This window comes from Stigmatopora argus, chromosome 11, assembly GCF_051989625.1.
Source record: "Stigmatopora argus isolate UIUO_Sarg chromosome 11, RoL_Sarg_1.0, whole genome shotgun sequence".
Classification (NCBI taxonomy): domain Eukaryota; kingdom Metazoa; phylum Chordata; class Actinopteri; order Syngnathiformes; family Syngnathidae; genus Stigmatopora; species Stigmatopora argus.
In genome coordinates this window covers 4104225-4127724 of record NC_135397.1, presented here as the reverse complement: position 1 = coordinate 4127724, position 23500 = coordinate 4104225, and the positions used below count along the sequence as shown (strand labels likewise).

Here is a 23500-nt window from a genome sequence, read left to right as displayed (position 1 = left end):
GCAATCACATTTCCCACAGCCTCACTGTACAAATCTATCGCGAGAGTACATCACTGCAGCAAATCTCGCGATACTTTTACCAACGTCACCCCCCATTTTCCCAAGTGTCCCTGATCGTACTCGGTCGCTGTCTTGCTTGTTCGGTCGGGATTTCGGAACCAGCAGGAGGAGAATCTCATCAGGAGGGAAAAGGGGAGATTTTGGAACATAAACTATCCGATCTGGGGGCACCTTTGTCTTCAAGTTGAGCATAGGAGGGACTTTGTGCACTATTTCACCATGAAAGCGTCACTATGAGGTGAGTGGACGTGTTTTGGATGGGATGCGAAAGAATGTCCCCTGTAGCGGGCTGACGTTAGCTCCGTGTTAGCCTCCATGCTAAGTGTGTAGACGTCCCCTATTAGTTACTCCGATCGTTCGCTCGCCGTGGCCGGACACAGTGCGACTTTGCCGGCGTGCAATTCTGTTATTCGCGGTGCCGACACGGTAGCCGATCAGCTCTTTCTCCAGAAAAGTGTTAGCCGTCGCTAGGCTAACGTTAAATCACTGCATCTTGCACAGCCTGTCGTTGACCTCACGTGAACACTCGGATGTTATTTATGTTCTAAAAACACACAAAATGACAAATCACGTTAATAATCCGAAATGATTTTTTTCCTCCAAATTAGCTTCGGCTTGGTTTAACGTTAGCTGGATGTTACTGAAGGCTGCCCATCCCTTTAAATGGTTGCGTAGGAAAATGCCCCTGTGTGCGGAAATGTCACATTAAATGGAGATTAAATGTCCATCTAATGTCACTAAGCACGCCAGTTTTAGCGGAAGGGTCACTTTAAGCCTTCACTGGAAATGCCAGTGTGGAGCCGTTCCTATGGTAACAATGGATGCTTGTAAGAAAGTTAAAGTGCTTTTGTTTTAGTCTTCCAGGTCCTGATTACATATGCAGCCCAGATAGCACATAAGTCATGTTCAACTGCAACTTTTAAGCCTATTCTAAAAGGGAGAATTTGGCTTTGATGATGTCTCACAATTGTCCGACACTTTTAGGTGACTACAAATCATGTTCTTCAAGTTGAGTACTAGTTAGATCTTTGCACGAAAACTCACTTGAAGTCAAAATGTTGCTTGCTTTTCTTGTCTAAAAATGAATGTAGATATTTTTAAAGCCAAGTTGCAGAACTTCCCAAGATAATCACAGAGTAAGTTTGTCTTTGTAAATCCTCATCTCGTGCATCGAGAAGCAATTTGGAGTAAATGTATTTAAGATGCATGCTTACTCAATAGTTTTGTATTGTTTTTATTTATTTTTATTCTAGCTCTCAAGACTATACAACAATGCAATGCTGCTTCTTTTATCTGCGTTATCTACTGTTTTTACAAAGTACCCCCTACTGCTCAAGATGAGACAGTACATGACTTAAATGCCTTGTTGTAGGCCACATTTAACCCATTGGCGGCAAATCCATTTCCATTTTTGTATCCCAACCGGGCAGTTCCGAAAATCTACTTTCTTTATTTCGGGTGGGTCTGGAACGTACATCCCACGGTAATTTGGATGGATTTCATGTCTGCTCACTTTAAATGTTAGCTTGTGGTGTGCAAAAGGTGGATTAAGAAGCAGGTAGGCAAATCGAGTCTGGTTTCATGTGTATGACCTCACCACTTTACAGTAATGTGATAAGAATGTGCTGCCATGTGTCACTGGGTTGGGGGGGCAAAGTAAGTGTCGGTGTGTCAACTCCAGAGCTAAGTTGCTGTGGGAGGTTGCATTAGTCAGTTCTGTACAACATCTCTGAGAGCACACACATAGTATAATTTGACTTTCAATAAAAGGCTGATGTGTGATATAACACAAGAGGTCAACTGAGTGACTGGTTGGTTATAGGAGCATTCCAAAGTGTGTTTTCTCTTTTCACAGCTTTTTTTTTGATGATGTAAATGTAAAAGATCTACCTCATATTGTTTTTGGGAAGAGGCCAGGAACAACTGTGCTGATTAATGCAAAAAAACACAGTTTGATGTAGGAAAACACGCTTCCTAAACGTCAACATTTTTGTCAATTTCAAACAATTGTTGATGTCTTAATAACGACAGCTTGCGCACTGTTGATCCTCCAATATGATTTTCCAGGGCATGACTGTCATTAGCAGTTCTTAGATCCATAAACATTTATATCTAAGAGGGGTCACGGGGGCAAGTAAGGGGGCCGAGAATGGGTCTGAACCTTAATCGCTGTTGTTTTCCATGTGTGTGTGTGTGTGTGTCGTTGGTTTAAACTGCCGCAAGGCTTGATAACAGCATTCTGGCTTCCATCCCCCTGCTCTAATTATCTGGACTAATCCCATCATAACAAACTGATTCTCCATACATAACAAAAGAAAAATGGCTGACGCAAAGTGTGGATGATTCTTTTCTGCCATCATTACCACTGACGAGAATATTGTTGACCATCGTAAACGAGTGTGCAATGTTTTAAAATTCAATTTGTACTTTTTAAGAAAGAATGAAAACCAGGAGCAATTTAGCTTAGCTTGAAGTTCTAAAATCTCCCATTTTTTTTACATGCAACAAACTTCTGTAGCCAAGGGCATTATGGGTAAAGTTGTTCGGTGAGCATCATTGCTCTGTGAATTGTTTTACGTCCCCCCCAAGACTTAACGATGTTTGCACAGTTGTTGTCAAGTTCTGCACTAAACAAAAACGATTCCATTGTATTTTGGTCTGGATCTAACAGCAACTTAAACTTCAAAAATCTAAGATCTTTTAAAAACTGACCACCCTTCTGTTGTAGTTATCTAACTGCTTCGCTGCCGCTGAGCCTCGCAACTGTAATCGTATGTGAGTGTGTGCGTACGTACGCTTTGTCCCTCTGACCCACTTAAGCTGGTTACTTTGTCCTCCAGCTCGGACAATAAAAACTTTCGTCCAGTAACGCACACCTCCGTAGGCTTATAGATGCAGCAATAGCGTTGATGTTCTTGACATTTTAGGCATTTCGGTGTTTTCTGTTAACTGGCACAAAGTTGTAGAAGGTCAGGTTGAAGTTTTTACAGCGTCTTCTGGGCCAAGTGGGCTTTTTTGAGGGGGGTTTGAGTGGGTTTTGCAAGATCTGGATCTGATTAACATACTCGTGCGAGAGTTATGCCACATGCATGCACGCACAAGGTTGTGTCATTGACTTGGTAAGGCGTGGTTAGCAGTTTTAATTCATTTGGATGTGGTCATATTTTTTTTCTGATGGGTCAGTCAGAAAATGTGGATTGTCTTTTTCCAAAATAGAAGCGGATGTTTGATGCTGGCAATGGTCCAATCAAATCGATTGAAACTGAAAACGTCAACCATCATTTTTTGCAAAAGAATGCTTTTCCCTTTCAGCTACAAAATAGTCAAACATGTCAAATCTTGTAATATTAGCAGGTTGTTATTGCATCATGTTGTCTTGAAATTGCTGATTTACACTGTTGGGATGTTATCATGTTGATAATCTTATGTTTCCATTAATGAACCCAAACCTTCTGGTATATTAGTGCCATTTTGAAGTTGAGTTTCTCAGCTAATAAAACTGCTCCTCTAAATTCCGTTTCTTTTTTTCTTTTCAGGTTGTGTTTGTGAAAAAGACCGAGTGAACCATGGCACAGTTCCCCACTGCATTCACGGGTCAGTAAATGCAACACCCTGTCATCTTGCGGTCCCTCCAAAGGAATCCTCTCCACAGGAAATGAAACTCATGACTAATGCATTTTCTTCATACCTTCCCCTTTCTCCCCCGGTCCCCCCCCATTTATTTTTTCCCCCTTTTTTCCTGTCAATACCTATGCATGTTTGACGGGGTCCCAGGCCCGGACGTGTTCCTGATCTCGGTGGATGAGCGGGCTAAACATGACCAGCAGTTTCACAGCCTCTCTCCCACAGCGGGGGGTTACATCACGGGTAATTGTCGCCCTCTTATGTTCCTGGGGCCTCATGCATTAAATTCCACAACCTTTTCAAGGTCATCCGCGGCGGAATAATATGTGCTCCTTTGTGCTCGCTTCCTCTTTGTGCGTGCGTGCTGACGTTGTCAGGAGATCAGGCCAGGAACTTCTTCCTGCAGTCCGAACTGCCGCCGCCCATTCTGGCACAAATCTGGTGAGTCAGCTCACAAACCCTAACGAAACGTCTTGAGCCACTCACCGCTATGTTCAGAAATGCAACATATGATTGGTTGGATGTTATCAGCAATGTGACAACATTTACCAGAAATGACAGTGTGTCAAATTTCTAGGCGTGGTTGGAATGGTCAGAATTTTCAAAATGGGTTGATTGCTTCATTGTGTATTTATTTGATAGCATTTTGTCATTTCAACAGAAAATTAAGTCCAGGACTTCTATACTTGGTTTATTAGCATTTTTCCTCATTGTACCTTTTTACATCGTCCACTCCAAAATACATGGTTGACAAAATCTTTTTTTTGTGTCAAATTATAGAAGTATCGTCCTTTTTTTTAATGCTTTCAGGGCTCTGGCCGACATGAACAGTGACGGACGAATGGACATCCACGAGTTCTCCATCGCCATGAAGCTCATCAAGCTTAAACTCCAGGGTCACCCCCTTCCTCCTGCATTACCCCCCAGTATGAAACAGCCTCCGCTATCTTTACCCCCACAGGCTGCCTTTGGTAAGGCATCCTTGTAGATGTATACATGACAAATTATAGATCTTGCCACTAGGGTGTACGTCTATCTTCCATTCTCCAGGCATGCCCCCCATGCCCTCCCTGGGACCCCTCGGGCCCTCTCTGCCAGGCGTGCCCCCTCTACCGCTCCCTCCTCTACCCGTCGGCGTTTCGCCGCCTTTAGTCTCGGCGGCCCCACCTCCGCTGCCACCGCCCATGGCCAACGGAGCCCCTACCACGGGCATGATGCACCCCATCTCAACCTTCTCCCACCCAGGTAACACCTTCACCAAAGTTTTGCCGTGATTATAGTAATACTTTGTTCTTTTCCCTTTCAACATTAACAGCTTCTTCGGTGAACAAGGCTTCCTTTAACCGTTCCAGCACCAAATTGCAGAAGGCTCCGTCCTTTGATGCCACCGGGTATGTCGCACACTTGCCACGTGGTGCATTTGGAACAATAACGTTATATGTTTTATCATTTGTTGATCATCACAGTGGTCAGACCCCCATCGACTGGGCCGTCCCTCAATCGTCGAGACTCAAGTATAGGCAATTGTTTAACTCCCATGACAAGATGATGAGCGGCCACCTGACTGGTACGCTCACTCGCTCTTTCACAAACGTCCTTCATTTTCCTCAAGGATGTCCGTTGATTGACATTTTCCCCCGTTTTCTGTTTTGCAGGTCCGCAGGCACGCACCATTCTCATGCAGTCCAGTCTTCCTCAAGGCCAGCTGGCCTCAATATGGTCTCGTCCTTAGAATTCTTCTATTTAATTCAAACTTGGCCCACTAATAAAGCGTGACACATCTTCTTTTTCTAGGAGTCTGTCGGATATTGACCAAGATGGGAAGCTAACAGCCGAGGAATTCATCTTGGCCATGCACCTCATCGACATGGCCATGTCTGGACTACCTCTGCCCCCCGTCCTGCCACCTGATTACATCCCTCCTACATTCAGGTGCATATCAGACTAAAGGATTTTTGGAATCATTGCACACATAGCACATACATTATTGTGTGTTATTATCAGACATTTATTGTCAATATATAAACACAGTCTTACAATAAGGCACAGTCTTGAAGCCATTTATTAACAATAATTGAGATAGAGTTTTCACAAACAAAAGAAAAATACAATTTTAGTGTAAAAAGCCAAAAGGTGCAGAAGGTTTGTTCAGATATTGACTATTTGATTTGATTTTTTTACGTTGTCTCTATCATCAGACAGATTTAAAATGCGCTTAAAACGTGTGTGCTTTTTATACTTTCTTTTGTAGCAGTTTTAGTCTGGCATTGAGTCGAGAAAAGCCTGACTGCCCGCCAGGCTTACGAAGCCTTTGGGGGAACCTGGCTATGTATACATGGACAAAACATGACAACACCACTCTCCTTTTGTGTCATTTCAGGCGTGTGCGAAGTGACAGCGTACAGTCGGACCAGAAGAGTGTTTCCGAGGAAGCGGAGGAGGAGGTGGAGAGCAATCTGGACAAGAAACTTCCAGGTGCGGGAGTTGCGTTGTACTTGCCTCACAGATTTTTTTTTAAACATAATGTCATTGGGAAAAAAATATTTTTTACTGATAAAATATCCTATGTCTTCAACTTAGAAAACTAGGTTTCTGTGGCCATCACCGTAATGTATTTGTATTAACGTTATTTTTGCCTCCCCCACAGTCACCTTCGAGGATAAGAAGAGGGAGAACTTTGAGCGAGGAAACTTGGAGCTGGAGAAGCGACGCCAGGCCTTGCAGGAGCAGCAGAGGAAAGAACAGGAAAGGCTGGCGGCGCTGGAAAGGGAAGAACAGGAGAGGAAGGTCGGTCCTGCAAAGCACACGGATCAGAAGCTGTTGACAATGAGTTGACAATGGAGGAAACGAGCCATTTTCTTCTGTGTCTTTTTATCAGGAGCGTGAGAGGATGGAGCAAGAGAGAAGGCGGCAGCAGGAGTTGGAGAAACAACTGGAAAGACAGAGGGAGCTGGAGCGGCATCGGGAAGAAGAGAGGCGCAAAGAAATCGAGAGGAGAGAGGTAACAGTGCACTCCAAACAACAGACTAGGGATGCATTAGCATGACTTGCGCTCTAATAGAGTTGTCAATCTCCACTTCCCTCGCTCGTCGGTGTCATTTAGGCTGCTAAGCGCGAGCTCGAGCGGCAAAGGCAGCTGGAGTGGGAGCGCCAGCGTCGTCAGGAGCTTCTGACTCAGAGGAACCGAGAGCAAGAGAGTATCGTTCTGCTCAAAGCCCGCAAGAAGACCCTGGAGTTTGAACTGGAGGCTCTGGTAATCCCAAAACCCAAGAGGTGACACTCTTGGCAAATTCAAATGCGTCACCAGGAAGTGTGCCTTTTAGCTTAACAGCTTTTTCACAGATAAATGCAATTACCTGCTTCCTTCCACGCCACAGAATGACAAAAAGAGTCAGTTAGAGGGCAAACTGAAAGACGTCCGCCTCCGTCTATCGGCTCAGCGTAGGGAAGTGGAGCAGACCAATCAGACCAGGGAGACGCGCATCGCTGAAATCACAATTTTGCAACAACAGCTCCAAGTATGTACAGAAACATCCCTGCAAATCTTTTCCTTCTTTGCGACCCGTCATTTAACACATGTTTATGTCACCACAGGACTCCCAGCATTGGCTTGGTAATCTAATTCCTGATAAGCAGAGTCTCAATGATCAGCTGAAACAGGTTCAACAAAACAGCTTGCAGCGTAAGTATTATTTTCCATCACCAGTTGGCAGCCTACTTTTGCGATTATGCCCCAACATGACGCCATTCTTTCTCTTCTCATCAACTAACTGCAAATTTGAGTATATACATCTGTTATCACGAAATTCCTATTTGAACTGTGCAATCTTTGACGTAATTACCCCGAAATACAATCACCTATTCTGTTTCATATTACAAAAATACCCTGCAAATTTAATGACCATCCCTTACTTCATTCTTTAGTTATCTCGAGCATCCAAATATAAATTAATGTCATTTTTTTTCTGTGTGCAGGTGACAATCTGTCATCACTGCAGAAGGCCGTCGATCAAAAGGAATCCAGTAGACAGCAGCTCAAAGAGCAACTTGACACCGTGGAGAGGGAAACCAGGGCCAAGCTGCTGGAAATCGACGCTTTCAACATTCAGTTGAAGGTAGTCAAAGCCAAATCCATGTATTCATCGATCGGTAACGATAACTAACTTTTCCTAACATCGCCGTTCAACAGCGAGTATTGGTGTAAAGCACGTGAACTTTGTTATAGGTAACAAACTGATTTTTTTAAGGCGGGTCATGATTGACCCATGTTAGTATATTTAGTTAAGTTGCATTCAGGCCCTTTCAGAAGTATTCTTAGAAAGGTTTTAACCTTTTATAGGGAAGTGACTGTCTTTTGTCTTTAAGCCTTTGCGAATTAGTTTGGAGAGCCCTAGGCTAAATGTTCACGTACATTTTTGTGTGGTGTTTATTTACCTTGCATATCTACACTGATGTGTATGTGTTGGTGTGAAGCCTATTAATGCTTGTTGCTGAAGAATTAGTCTTATTTTGACCAGCTGAAAGAGGAAGATGGAGGCAATGGTGCTTTTAGTGGCAAAATGTTCAGTCAAGTCAGGGGGAGGTTTAGTTGGAGGGAAGAAATCGTCACAGTAAATTGCAATTTTTGTAAAGTTAAATGAGGTTAATATGTTTTCAAATGGATGTGGACTGATGTTGCCGGTGGATCTTCACAGCAGCCATCAATCAGGCTGTTGTGAAGTAAATAGTAAATGTTTGATCTGGCCTCCCTCCTTCTTCCTTTGACTCCTCAACCTCCCCGCATTGCCATGCTGCTTGTCTCTGGCACGATAACCCCCCCCCCCCCCTCCTCCATTGACATCTCCGTCCGTCATAATTCTGAGATTTGCATAATGAACCCTTCTGTTTTCTACTCCTTTATTTATTCCCCTTCCGCACTCTTCCCCTTTTTTTGCTCCATTGCCCATGCCAGTCTCTGTGTGAGTTCTATGCCAGCCACTGTGCCAGGATAGAAGCCCTGCGACGACAGCTTGACGACGAGCAGAGAGGGAGACAGGTAGAGCACACTGACGCTGCTGGACTGAGGTGGTAGTGCGACTGGGGTGGCCCAATTGATGAGAATCCCAAACATTCAATAATTCAGTTTATTAAAAAGGAGACATATTATCTCTGGAAATCAATATGGCACTACTTAGCATTTTGGCCTTTTGATGACAAAAATTGTGGATTTTTCTCTCGCATATTGGATTAATATAGGACACTTCATAGGCAAATAACTTCTCACTTGGTTTTGACAGTTTTGGGGTGGAGGTATTAAAGTAGACTAGATTTAAGGAGAGCAATATGAGTGAGTATTTGTGAAATATTGAAGGAAAAAGTGCTTTCCATAATATGTCCCCTTATAGTCTGGGCAAACATTTTTCATAGTGCCACTGATCAAATTACAAGATGATGTGGGGAATTTGGTTGTCGCAATAGAGGAGTTCAATAGTGTCAACAGGTTGTTGTGGTTTTGTTGCCCTTGCTGAGGCTTGACATGCATGCACTGATCCTTGGTATGCTGTGTAAATGTCGTATGCTGGTTTTGTATAAGTCGTTGACATTCCATGGCAAAAATTGTTGCAATGTCAATCAGGATTTTATTCATATTTAACATCCACAGTTCCCAGCCTTTCATTTTAAAATTTCATGCTACATTTCGGCTTCACACTTTTGCCCGTTAACCTCTCCATCGAGATAGGTAACATGGAGACCAATATACATTTTGGTACTAATTAAGCAGTTTTGACTGGCGTTTGATAAGTCAAAAAGTGGTGTGTTCTATATCTGACATGTAGAGTAAAAGCAGAGGGGAGTTTTTTTGTACTTCAGTGTGTGCTTGTCACATGGAAAGTGGACCTCCACTGTTTGACCAATGGGGTAATCATGAATTGCAAAAAATCCATGGATCCTGAACATCCATGCCATTAAAGTTATAATTGCCCATAATGATAGTTTAAATGGCATTGAGATTACTCACCCAAAATCTTGCGCCAATACCCAACTTTACGTATATTGCAACATTGCGAAGAGGCCTCCCCAAAAATACAAAAAGAAATCAAAACAACGGGTCAAATTGGGAATGCCAGATCACCAATATGCAGAGGTCCACTGCATTCAGGAATGTATGCATGGCAGACTGTCTCCTCATTTCCTGTTGTGGAGTGATTTTAACGCGTTACCTCCTCAGTCTAGTCCAGTTTAGTCTGCTTGGATGACAGATAAGTTCTCGAATGGCACAGTTGGTTGTCATAACTGCACATGAACCCCCAAACTAATACTGTACATCTCGCTGTTGTCGCCGCCTGTCGTTGCTGCTGCTGCTGTTGTTGTTGTTGTTAACCCATTGACACCAGCCAATCCTATCCCACTCGTCCTTACCACTCTTGGTTCCTGTATCTCCCATGTTGCTTGACAGGAGCTGAGGGAGATACACAACCGGCAGCAGAGGCAGAAGCAAAAAGAGGTGGAAGGAGACCCCCACTCCATGATACGCACGCACACGCCGACGGATAGGAAATCTGCCGAGCTGCAAGAAAGCAGGTAGGACTTAAACCAGTGCACCCAAAAAAGGTCACTGGCAGCCCGCCTGGTTTATAAAATAAATAAATAAATAAAAAGGTATAGATATAGTTGAATGTTGTCACTTATTTGATGTATTCTGTTTGTCAATGTCAGGTTGTCCTCAGACAAAGCTATGGGTTGGAGGAACGAAGATGTAGGGAGTTCAGCCCAGAGAGCCCCGAGCCCTGCGTCGGCCCCCCACGCATGGCTCAACAGAGTGGCTCAAGAGGAGGAGGAGCGCAAGAGGAGAAGCTCGGAGGAGGACGCTGAGGGACGGAAGACTGCCGTATCCATCGAGGAGAAGGACGAGGAGGGTCGAGGCAAAAAGGACGTGCAGGAGAAACTCAACAAGCTCTTCAGCCAGCCGACCGATCCTTGGGCTTCGACAGGTTAGTGTCAGCGGAAAAGACTGTTCTTGAGATTTGCACTTGTGTTATTGCTCTCTCCTTGGTTAGTACTCATTTTATTTATTTTTGTCGAACAAGTAGAAAATGCTCCGGTGGCGAGCCTGTTTGAACAGAAGGCAGCAGCGGTCAGCAGCTTTGAGCAACAGCAGGCGGTGGTGAAGGTGGTCTACTACAGAGCGCTGTACCCATTTGACGCTCGTAGCCACGATGAGATCAGCATTGCTCCCGGTGACGTCATCATGGTAGGAAGCATGCACACAATTAGGATGAAGGGAAATATAGATAAACCGGCATCAATTTATAATCGGGTAGAACAGTAAACCAGACCAATGTGGATTTGTGAGTTTAGTATTGGCAGAAAAAGATTATTTCATTAATGACTATGGTCAACGACAGTGTGGAGGAGTATCTTTCATAGTACACTTGTGTGCGTGTGTAACACTTTGCTTTCTTCTCTGTCGTGCAAACTGAAGGTGAAGGGGGAATGGGTAAGTGCATGACCTGCCCCGAACCCCCCAGTGTTGCGGACCTTTTAATCGCTTATCCTCACTCACATCGATTCACTCAACTACTTCATAATGGCTTGACTGATCCTCTATGAATTTGGATGAATTAAACACATCAAACCAGCATGCCCACAATTAAAATTGTTTTTTGAAGCTGTTATATGTTAAAAAAAAGTTTCCTATCCCATTAAGTAATTTGAGTGTATTATAATCAAGTTTCCCATTGCACATCACCCTGGAGGAAAATAATAATTCCTTATACATAATTCCACATCCCTCTTGATATTTCATAAAATGTCCTGTGCTTTCCTATTTTATTTTTTGTGTGCAATAATCCTATTTTCTTCACCATTGAAATTGGTAAAACAACACATTCATTCATCCATTTTCCGTATTGATTACCATAAGCCTTTTTTTTATTTTGCATATGAGACCTTACAAAATGTTACATCAAATCACAGTTCACATCCTGGTACATTACCACTCCTGGATTGCAGCTTTGCATGCCAATCCACCCTAACCATCTCCCGTTCCTCGATAGGTGGACGAGTCTCAGACGGGGGAGCCGGGCTGGCTAGGCGGAGAGCTCAGGGGCCGTACCGGGTGGTTTCCAGCCAATTATGCAGAGCGAATACCGGACAACGAAGCGCCGGTCAGCCTGCGGGCGGCCGCCTCGGCCGCCCCGACGTCGGCCCAGCAGCCCGTCAACACGCCTCCTCCCCCTGCACCCGGACAAAGTTCCTCATCGACGTCATCCGCCAACAGCAATTGGGCTGACTTTAACACCACGTAAGGAATCGTTCCATTATCCTGTAACTTGAAACTAGAAAGGGCCACATTTTCCAACCGTTCTTTTACGGCTCTACCGAACATTGACAGTTGGCCATCAAACACGAGCAGCCAAATGGAGAGCGAGGGCTGGGATGCCTGGCCCACCTCTTCCTCCGCCGCCCAGAATCCGTCCCTCGGCGTTCCGTCCGCTCAGTTGCGACAACGCTCGGCATTCACGCCGGCCACCATGACCACGGGATCCTCGCCCTCTCCTGTGCTCGGTCAAGGGGAGAAGGTGGAGGGTCTGCAGGCTCAGGCCTTGTACCCCTGGAGAGCCAAGAAGGACAACCACCTCAACTTCAACAAAAGCGAGGTCACTGTTAAATCGATTCTTTCTTGTGTTTGGCTTATTTGATGGTCTAAAACAATTTGACATGGGTGAACACATTCTCACATAGTTTTAGGTCTGATGGTTTTTTTGGGGTGTGTAATCCAAAACTGATTTAATTTTTTCTATCGTGTTAGGTTTTGATAGTCTTCTGCTTTCTCCATATTTTCTAACTGATTTTAATCAAACTTTCAAAACGAGTGGAATCTTGGCAATAAGACATTCAAAAACAGAAAGATGACATTTCTGCAATTTTTTTGTTTTTTTGCGATATAGTCACCCTTTTAGCAATTCCCGAGTTCGAATGGATTGGACGCCCAAGTTAACCAGCACATTTTTGTTCCGTAGATTATAACGGTGCTTGAGCAGCAGGACATGTGGTGGTTGGGAGAGCTCCAGACCGGACAGAGAGGATGGTTCCCTAAAAGCTATGTTAAGCTCATTTCTTCCACCATGACGCCCCCGCTTGCGCTCCCGTTGGTGGCTCCAGTAGCAGCCTCGATCCCAGCCCCACTTGTTTCATCAGTACGCGGCAAAAATGCAGGGTTGGCTTCCTCACCTCTCCTTTCTGAAGTCTTGTGCTTTAAACTACGATGAGAAATGTTCATTTCCCTCCTCCTTCTATTCCTTTAAGTGAATGCATGGTGTCAGAAAGCCCCCCCAACGGAAAACGACCCTCGCCCACTCCCTGCAAACCCACAGAGTCGGGAGAAGGTAAACCTATTACACGAAACAGACTCGGCTACATTCGGATTCTTTACGTGTCCCTCACTGTGTGTCTGCGCAGAGTACATAGCCATGTACACGTACGAGAGCAGCGAGCAAGGCGACTTGAGTTTCCAGCAGGGAGACGTCGTCACGGTGACCCGAAAGGAAGGCGACTGGTGGACAGGCACGGTGGCAGGAAAAACAGGCGTCTTCCCCTCTAACTACGTCAAACCACGAGACGCCTCGTCAGAGGTGAGGTTTAGCCAGGATAAGATGCCGCACGAGGTGAGATGGTCATGTCCGTTGCCTGAGTTTGATTTTTTTCCCCTGTCTCCAGTCTTTGGGGCCAGCAGGAAAGACGGGGAGCCTTGGCAAGAAACCAGGTGATGTATCATGATGATGCAGTATTTTTTTTTCTTAGTAATTATTACTTTTATTGATGCTTTTGCTTCTTCCCCCACCATCTCTTTATCAGAGATTGCCCAAGTCATTGCCCCTTACTGCGCAACTGGAGCTGAGCAGCTGACCTTAGCCCCGGGCCAGCTCATTCTCATCAGGAAGAAGAACCCGGGAGGCTGGTGGGAGGGAGAGCTTCAGGTACAACAAGAGATGTGGCAGTAAAACAGCCAAAATCAAGACCCGTTTCATTTAAGGCTCAGTCCACACTGTTGCTCATCTACACTGAAAAGCTGCAGGTTACATTTTATAGCTCATTGGCTGCATTGGCTGTGATTGATACGCAATACATTTAGACTAGGAGATCTAGGCAGGGATTATTTACTGCCAGCCCCTCCTGGTGTAAATGAAAAATAATCATTCACTGCTTTCAGTTCAAACGGATAAATACCTATGCACATTAAATCGATTCAATGGGCGCCTGACGTGCTGCAATTGGTTCAGGCCCGAGGAAAAAAGCGCCAGATCGGCTGGTTTCCGGCCAATTACGTGAAGCTGCTCAGCCCCAGCACCAGCAAGACGACGCCCACTGAGCCCATGCCGCCCAAACTCGTCCCTGCCAACCCCAGTATGTAAACACAGATGCTCACACAAACTTTTCCACCACTTACGCAGCTTGACACGCTTGACAAAATGTATTACAAATGTTTAACACAGATATTCCACGACGTGATAGTAATTCTGAGCATTGCACGTAAAAAAATAATTTCTATACATTTTGAATTGAACAGAAATGCAAACGTATGACTTAATCCCACCCGTGTTGTTGGCAAAGGCATGTGCCAGGTGATCGGCATGTACGACTACGTGGCGCAGAACGACGACGAGCTGGCCTTCCAGAAGGGTCAGGTGATCACCGTGCTCAACAGGGACGACTGCGATTGGTGGAAAGGCGAGCTGAACGGTCGCGAGGGTCTCTTTCCCAGCAACTATGTCAAGCTCACCACTGACACGGACCCCAGCACACAGTGTGAGTACACGCCCACACAGAAGAAGCATACCGAGTCAAAAGTCGTCACAGTGTGCTGTCTAACACACAACACACCACACCACACTCTCCCTCTCTCTCACACACACACGCACACACTCACACACACTCACACACACACACACACACACACCAGATTGTGGTGGTGGAGACGCCGTCCCTCCCTCCCGCCGAGTGACCTCGTCGTCCTTTGGGCCTCTTTGAAAACATCCCCAGTTCAGTCACACACCACCTCTGGATGGTGTGTGTGTGTGTGTTCATATGCTTTTTTGTGTGTGGGTTCGTGCACGTTTTTATTTGTTAGCTTTAGGTGTTTTCTCTCTTCCCGCATGTATCACTCCACTCTCCCAACCCTGGCATGTTTGACCATAGCTGGAGAGACTTTAGAGCCAAAATGTGGGTCGGTCACAAACCCTTTGTCACCCCTTCCCCGCCCAAATAAATAAATACATTGAAATTAATGAACGTGAAAATAGATTTAGATATTTCTCTTTAGCCCTGTAATTTTATTTATTTATTTCCAGTTAATTGACTAATGAATGAAAGGTGCCAAATGTAAGATTGGTGGCCAAAAATGTTACTGTAGCTTGGATCAAAATATTATAAACCGCATAACATATCTGTCCCCTTCAAGGTGTCAATAAGCGCAATCTACTTTAGTTCTTTATCGCAAATGTATAGCACACCATTGTTGCATTTCAGTCCGAAAAGACTTAAACTCCACGCGAACGTTAGCCACGACCATGTGACACACAACCCGTGTCTACATACCAATTTTTAACGTAGTTTAAAGAAGTATCGTTAACGTAAATGTCCGTCTGGATAACGCTCTAAAGTTTCTACCTTGACGATGTCACGGCATGCTTCACTTACATAGCACCCAATTTGTTGTTCTTGTTGTTGTTGTTGTTATTTTCGTTTGCGTTGTTTTTGTTGATGTTGTTGTTGTCGTCCTCTCTCTAGGATCATATCATTACCCAGAACCCCCCTCTCCTCAAAGCCCTCAAAGAGACCCACTAGGCCACGCCCACTAGGCCACTCAAGCAATGGGACAACAGCGAGCGGTCACATGACCCGGAAATGGCAACTCTCCTCCACCCGTACAGGCCACACACAGAGCCAGACAGACAGACAAACCGACTGACCGACTGTAAACGTTAAGCGTCTTTCTTGTCTGTTCGCGCGGCTCCGCCCCACCTTGCCTCGCCGCCATCTTGCGTGTGGCGATAAGGAAGGGCGAGGCGAGGAGGAGCGTCGATGATTGGACTTGTTGACGTGTTTGACTTTGACTGTATTGCACGCACGCACGCACGCACGCCTCAGTCCTAGCGCGGTGGTGAGGTGGATAGTGGGTCGTTTTGTGGCTTTATGGAAATGGTCATTTTAGTCCACCTCAGCTCATCCCTGTTTGGAGTTTTAAAGACACACTGAAATTACTAGGAGAATACAGTTGTATTTTTTTTCATGTTTTGGAGAAATACATTTTTAAGGTTTTACTTGAGGTCCAAAATGATTTTGGAAGATGAAATACTTACTACTATATATATTTATATTTTTTCGTCACATTGCCGTTCTTAAAATTTTCTTAGAAAAATGATATTGCCCTCCTCAATCATTTATTTTAAACATTTCCCCCAGAACAAACATTTCTTTATGTATATAGACAAAATTACAATACAATATTGTTTTTGATTCTACAAAATCTATTCAAATTTGTTTTCAGGAGAAATCGAAACGAATTCTCATATGATTAAACTACTAATATTGAAAAATTATTTTAATCCTCACAAATTTTAATCCTTTTTTGGCGTTTTATATTACATTCTAAAATAATATACAGTTTTATTGTCCTGATTTTCCTTTCAGTGTGCCGTTAACCCTCCTTTGCACATTCCCGCTTTGCTATTTTTCTTTCTTTTTTTTAAAATTCCACCCACAGCAGCTTTCTTCCTGTGTCAAATGTGTGCCACCCCCCAGCCCCTTGCCCCCCCGACTAACCCGTACCCTCCCCACAGCTTCACAGAAAGACCCACTATCTGCTGGACAACGTTTTCCGACGCGTAACGTAACGGCCAAAGATTCCTCCGCCCACCTCCTCCTCTCCTTGCGTTCTTTCTCAAGCAGAGACGAAGGAGGGGAGGCAGGAAACACATACAAACACACGGTACACTTTGGGAATTTTAACAACAACACCCTCTCCTTTTGTTACCAACAATCGTTTTTAAAAAATGTATTTACTTTATGTCGTTTTTGTTTACGTCTTTTTACCGGCTCGTCTGTCGCCGTGACGATCCGATGGTTCTACTCAAACATGCGGTACTAGTAAATCATTCCATTACTTTTTAAAATTTCTAGGTCAAAAAGATCAGCTTTATTTTGCATGTTGTGCGCTGTAAAGCAGATTTGCCCAAATTCTCAGCATACAAACAAAAATGTCAGTAATTGTAACTGCAATGAAATATTTCTTTGTTTTTTTAAATCACTAATAGAGGAGTAATTTTTGTCATTTGTCATGAGTTAAACAGAAAGTTCAGTTTTTACCTCAATGGCACTCAAAATTGTCGCCAACCGTCATGCACTACAACCTTGAGTTTATTTTAAAGGAGCCATATGTAAGATTTTGAAGAGAAATTTATTTTGGGTGAAAGTGCACTTGGGCTACATTCTGTATTACAAGTGGTTATAACATTGTTATGTTTCAATCAGAGTCAATCAAGTCAAGCTAAAAAATTTCACTACATTCAGAATATGTAGCAAAACTCTTCTATCCATTTCAATTTAAAGTACCAATTAATGTATAATGTAATGTAGTATACATTTTTACTTGTTCTTTGCCCTGATCAATAGATTTAAAATTTAGATCGGTTTAAAATGGGAAAATTTCAACTAAACCATTTAGAACGGTTAAAATTTTTAATTTTAATTTAATGAATAATTCAATTGCAATTCTTACATATGGCTCTTCCAACTTCATTTTGAACTTGCTTGTCATCTTGTAATCAGGATTTTACAAATTGTATGTGCAATTGTACCATGCGCTTTTAATCAGAATAGTGAATTTAAAACAAACCAGATGTCAACCTCCCGATCCCCCAACTTTTTAATTCATCAGGTGCCATTGACAGTGATGGACGTCCAATCTATCCGGACTGGTAGGCTGCCAACCCCTTTCCACTTCAAATGGATTGGACCTCACCCACCGTCAATGGCACTGAAGCTCAAGAACCTAATTATGTTTATGTTCCCATGGCAACAGTCTAGTAGTCCTATATCGGTTGCCATAGTTTTGTTGTTGATTATCCATATGACAGTATTTTCATTTTTATTGTGTACACCGCAAGCGTAACGGAGCGATTTATGAAATATTTTTTTTATTTGGGGGGGTGAAATATTCAATATGCAATATAGTTGTTATTAACATGCTGGAATCTCACACGGGCTCCTCTCTGATTGACAGTGTTGAGCTGAGCCAAATGTCTCTCACTGTTCTTACTGGATGAACTTTGATGAACTCTAATGAGCCAATGAGTGGTCGAACAGCCAAATGAAAGCACACTGCACTTGCGCCCCACTTTTCAAAATAAGGCGCGAGCGAGCTTTTTGTTGGAGCGAAAAAGAAAGGCGAGAATGAAGGCCATGTACAGTATGAATGTAAGCAAGCGCGGTGCTAATCTCTCCTGCTTTTGTGCGAGGTGTTCAGTCTGATGGTGATTAAAACTGTCCGAGACAAACCACGTCCTCCTGATTACCGCCTTTTCATACCAGCATAAAAGCAAAAAATTGATTTTAGTCAGAAATTATAGTATAGTCTGTCAGTATAGTACTATATTTTCTGTGTATTCACATTTCAGGTATGTAAACTTCTTATTGTATTGTATTTTTTTTATATATATATTTGCCCCTAAGTCTGATGTTTGTGCATTTGTGTTTTTTTAGGGTGCGCTGACCTTCACTTGCTTGACATGCTCAGTCCAATGGAGAGAAAACGTCAGGGCTACATCCACGAGCTCATCGTCACCGAGGAGAACTACGTCAACGATCTGCAACTTGTCACGGAGGTGAGACGGACAAACGGAATGTTGACGTGACGTGACGTGACAACCTCGTCGTCTGGTGTTCAGATTTTCCACAAGCCCCTGCTGGACTGCGAGTTGCTGATCGAGAAGGAGGTGGCCATGATCTTCGTCAACTGGAAGGAACTCATCATGTGCAACATCAAGCTGCTCAAGTAAGACATGCACATTGTCAAAGGTTCTCATCCCACCTAAAAACTACAATTTCACAGAGCTCTGAGGGTGAGGAAGAAGATGTCCGGCGATCGCATGCCGGTCAAGATGATCGGAGACATCCTGACCAACCAGTTGCCGCACATGCAGCCGTATATCAGGTGCGGACGTTTATGTGGTATATGTTGATATATTAGACGAGCCGGTGCACGGATGGCCTTTGCCAACATGCGGCCCATGGTTTCCTGCAGGTTCTGCTCGTGTCAGCTGAACGGAGCCACGCTGATTCAACAGAAAACAGACGACAACCCTGAAATTAAAGACTTTCTGAAGGTAATAATTTGATTTCAAATAGTATAGCAAAAAATTTGCAAGCACTTTTTCAATGAAAATTACACTATTGTTCCATAGGTTATGGCTTCATTTAAAATATACATTGTTGAAAATAAAAATGACATAAAAAATATGGTTTTATTCTAAAAAAAAACCTCTCATAATGCATTTTATAAATATGTATATATGTTATTTATTGTTTTCTTGGAACAAATATCTGTGTTCGACCGCTCTTGAGGAATTACGCTTTATTTTCTTTTTCCGTGTTGAATGCCTTATTAAATTATTGCCAAAATTCTAGATGTATAATAACATAACTTTCAACATGTTTTGTGTGTGTCTCTTTCAGAGATTAGCCATGGACCCTCGCTGTAAGGGGATGCCTCTTTCCAGCTTTCTGCTCAAGCCCATGCAAAGAGTCACTCGCTACCCGCTCATCATCAAGAACGTATGTTACGCACATTCACTCGCACGCCTGCGTCCGAACAGGCGTCACTCCATTCTTTTCCTCGCGGCAAACAGATCTTGGAAAACACTCCTGAGTCGCATCCTGACCACAGTCACCTGAAAGCTGCCCTGGAAAAGGCGGAGGAGTTGTGTTCGCAGGTGATTCCTCTCTTCAAATACTGCTTCACGGGCTGCAAGAAGATGACGGCAAGAGTTTTATGTGTACAGGTAAACGAGGGCGTGAGGGAGAAGGAGAACTCGGATCGTCTGGAGTGGATTCAAGCTCACGTTCAGTGTGAAGGCTTGTCGGAGGTACTCCACAATTTTTTCACATACATTTCCAAGAAAATGAATAATGTAGATTCAAAAAAGTAGCCCACACTCAAAAGCTGGAAATGACACGCTTTAATATTGACTTTGCAGCAATTGGTGTTCAACTCGGTGACGAATTGTTTGGGCCCACGCAAGTTTCTACACAGTGGCAAACTCTTTAAAGCCAAAAGCAGCAAGGAGCTCTACGGCTTCCTCTTCAACGACTTCCTGCTGCTCACGCAGGTGACGCCTGTATTTTCTTGCCGAGGATGTCAATGAAAAAAAAATGCCAACGCAATTTCCTCTCTGCGTCTCAGGTGACCAAACCTCTGGGCTCATCCGGATCCGACAAAGTCTTCTCGTCTAAAACGCACCTGCAGTACCGCATGTACAAGACGGTAAGAATTTTTGCTTTATTATATAATAATGGTTTATTTTGTCAAAAGAAATATGTTTTTAATATAACTTTGCACTATAAGATTCCATTTTGTCTATAAAGAAAAAAAACCCACAATTTTAATATTGTCATATATTGACTTATTTTAACCCTTTCCAAGTACACAATAAAAAATGTTTTTTTTTAAATTGTGAAAGGTCTTGAGAAACATTTTAAACTTTCTTGACATGAAGTAATAATTGTAATAGTTTACTTTTTTTTCCCCATGAAAATATTTTTTTATATTTTATGCAAGATCATTTTTTTTCTTGAAAAACATGTAAGTTTGTAGTTTTGGTGCGTCTGAAAAGCAAACAAGATAACAAAATTTTCATGTGACGCAGCCCATCTTCCTCAACGAAGTTTTGGTGAAACTCCCGACGGACCCTTCGGGGGACGAGCCCCTCTTCCACATCTCCCACATCGATCGAGTTTACACCCTGAGGGCGGAGAGCATCAACGAGCGGTAATCGGCAGACTAAACTTTGCCTAGAAACGAGACCGGTGTCATATTTAGGGCCTTGTGATTGTATGTGTGCGGCGCAGAACGGCTTGGGTCCAGAAGATCAAGGCGGCTTCCGAACTGTTCATCGAAACGGAGAAGAAAAAGAGGGAAAAGGCGTATCTGGGTGCTCCGTTTCCTTTCATTCCGCCAGTTGTTTTTCTTCTTTGATTGTACTTGTGCTGATTTTGTGCTTTGTGCCGCTTCAGTGCGTTCCCAGCGGGCAACCGGCATCGGGAGGCTGATGGTCAACATCGTGGAGGGAATTGAACTCAAGCCGTGTCGCTCGCATGGTAATGAAAAGCTAAATAGTCTTTGCATGGAGGACCTTATATAACTTATTAACAGAATTAAATGGGCATTTAAATAGGTACCTGTTCATTTAAAAATGAACTTTTTCACTTTTTCCAATATTTATTTATTTATTTATTTTAATTTTGAAAGTAATATAAATTGAAATAAATCTGTAAAACAAGAAAAATACATACAAATCTAAATATATTATTCTTGAAATGCATAATTGAAGTCATTCAACATCAAATAAATCCCTAAAATGTAAGTGTTAAAATACTGAAATAACCAATGCAACCCTTAACAAGAAGGCAAGTGACTTATTTTTGATCACTGCTAAAAGAACACAGACAAAACATCATGTGTGTAAATTGTAAATATATTTAAATTACTATTAATCTTTTAAAAACTGTGTTAATACAATTGTTGCTTAAAAACTACATTAAAATGATTATTTTAATTATTTAGTGCTTTTACTCGGCATGGATTTCAATTGAGCTCCCCTGGTCCATTTTATCTTAGCTTGGCATCAAGTGACATTGTTTTTTTTTGTGACAGGAAAAAGCAATCCTTACTGTGAGGTCACCATGGGCTCGCAGTGCCACATCACCAAAACGCTGCAGGTACAGTAGCAGCTCACTTAAGTTTTATTTGCGGCGTTCATTTCCCTAACAAAGTCGTCTTTGATGGCAGGACACGCTGAATCCCAAGTGGAACTCCAACTGCCAGTTTTTCATCAAAGACTTGGAACAGGATGTCCTCTGCGTCACTGTTTTCGAGCGGGACCAGTTCTCGCCCGACGGTGCGTACTCCGCAAATTTCCCAGAATATGCACGTGTTTTTTGTCGGAATAATTTCAAACTTTACAATGTGTGTATCCTGATTTTTAGACTTCCTGGGGAGGACTGAGATCCGATTGGCCGAGATTAAGAAAGACCAAGGCTCCAAGGGACCCATCACCAAGCGCTTGCTTCTCCACGAGGTCCCCACCGGCGAGATCGTGGTCAGGCTCGACCTGCAGCTCTTCGAGGAGCCCTGAAATGACGTCACGATCATTGGGATGAAAGCGAGACAGAGAAAGACTGCTCTTTTATTCTCATTCTTATTTATTGATTCACCAGTAGAAGTTGAAAATGGTCAGCTGGTAGGTCGGACCACGAGGCAGCTCGCTTGTTCATCTTCGCGGCCGCATAGAAGCGTTCATTTGTAGGGCAGAACTCAAGCTAAATCTGCAATGCAAATAACAGGAGGCCACGTAAGCGTGAACTTGACTTTTTTTCTGTTGGCTGATTCCAGATGGATAAAAAAAAACGTTAGCTTGTTGCTAGCGGCTAATTCAAGGGAACATCCAAATTTGCAGTTCCTCCCTCAGATACGCATGCCGGTGACAATCCCTCAAATGTGTGAGTATACACGTACGTGCTTTCATGAATAACAGATTTTTTTTGTCAATTTTGTTTCTTACAATAACCTTAACGTTTTTTTCCATTTGAGTATATAGTTTTTTTTACCTTTTAGGCATTGTTTTTAAGTCATTCCATTTTACTAAAAAGCTATTATTTGTTTTTTTTTTATTCAAATGAAGACAATCTACTTTTGTTTTCACTTTTACTTTCCATTTTGTTCCATTTTTTTTACCCAAAAGTTTTTTTAATGTATGATGATAATTTAATATTTTTTACCTAAAAACATTATTTTCTTTTACTTTCGTTTTAGCATTTTTTTTTTTTTTTAACTTGTGAGGTTAAGCGGTACGAAACGTAAGTGAGTGAATGACTTGTTTTTGTTCACCTAAAGATAAATATTCGGGGAATTCCCTTTTTGTTGCCTTTTTCAAACATATAACCACTGGTTTTCTTCCCTGTGATCATAATTCACTTTTCTTTTAAACCATGAAGAGAATTCTTTTTTAAACTACTGGGAATAATGTGTTTCCTTCATCATATCAGTCAGGAAAAAATACAAATGAGGCAATTTGACTTGGACTTTAGTCAATTCCAATCGAAATATTGCATCCCGTGCCACATTTCTCCCACGCTGTAAACAACTAATAGTTACCTTAGGGACCAGCCATTGTCCAATCAGACGTCAGCGAGTTTTTTTGCGTGTCTTCACAATGATGGAAATATCCTCATCTTGTCTTTTCCCTTGTCCCCCCACTCACAATGTACTAAAATGAAGCTAATGACCCGTTCTTACTGTCTGCCGCGGAAGGCTGCTGTACAAATACTACTGAGACAGAGTTAATATATGACCGTGGAGAAACGACCAATCGTCGCTTTAGATGATAATAATAATGCTGTACGTACGTTGTTGTCTTTTCAGTGTTCATAAAGTTCAAAATAAACTTGAGTTGAACCAAGATGACTAATTTAGAATGTATTCACAATCGTTTAAAAATATACAACCTATTTTTATGACCAAAAATAGTAAATTGCCCTATAAGGGGTTAAGTACATTTGA

General features: G+C 42.9%; 1 protein-coding gene across 1 annotated transcript; it reads left to right on the top strand.

Annotated features, from left to right (window-relative positions):
• The first annotated feature begins 115 nt into the window (after positions 1 to 115).
• On the top strand, positions 116 to 23399 carry itsn1 (intersectin 1 (SH3 domain protein)). The gene is made up of 45 exons (XM_077614203.1): positions 116 to 298; positions 3597 to 3654; positions 3835 to 3927; positions 4062 to 4125; positions 4495 to 4655; positions 4735 to 4929; positions 5000 to 5075; positions 5151 to 5251; positions 5340 to 5403; positions 5479 to 5616; positions 6065 to 6159; positions 6332 to 6471; positions 6563 to 6685; positions 6788 to 6937; positions 7062 to 7202; positions 7279 to 7366; positions 7660 to 7799; positions 10121 to 10245; positions 10381 to 10655; positions 10752 to 10915; positions 11147 to 11161; positions 11721 to 11968; positions 12059 to 12323; positions 12687 to 12883; positions 12973 to 13052; positions 13126 to 13298; positions 13384 to 13429; positions 13522 to 13643; positions 13947 to 14070; positions 14278 to 14472; positions 18427 to 18548; positions 18612 to 18718; positions 18776 to 18877; positions 18968 to 19049; positions 19399 to 19497; positions 19572 to 19655; positions 19725 to 19808; positions 19920 to 20051; positions 20126 to 20206; positions 20589 to 20710; positions 20791 to 20873; positions 20956 to 21039; positions 21596 to 21660; positions 21731 to 21839; positions 21928 to 23399. The coding sequence occupies exons 2-45, from the start codon at positions 3627 to 3629 to the stop codon at positions 22074 to 22076; spliced, it is 5331 nt and encodes a 1776-aa protein (XP_077470329.1). The 5' UTR covers positions 116 to 298; positions 3597 to 3626; the 3' UTR covers positions 22077 to 23399.
• The last annotated feature ends 101 nt before the right edge of the window (positions 23400 to 23500 follow it).

Excerpts from the sequence above, each read along its gene's own strand:
- itsn1 (XM_077614203.1), top strand. The coding sequence starts at position 3,627 with ATGGCACAGTTCCCCACTGCATTCACGG. Across the intron at positions 4,930-4,999 it reads CTCAACCTTCTCCCACCCAG|CTTCTTCGGTGAACAAGGCT; the intron begins GTAACACCTTCA and ends CAACATTAACAG. Across the intron at positions 6,160-6,331 it reads TCTGGACAAGAAACTTCCAG|TCACCTTCGAGGATAAGAAG; the intron begins GTGCGGGAGTTG and ends CCTCCCCCACAG.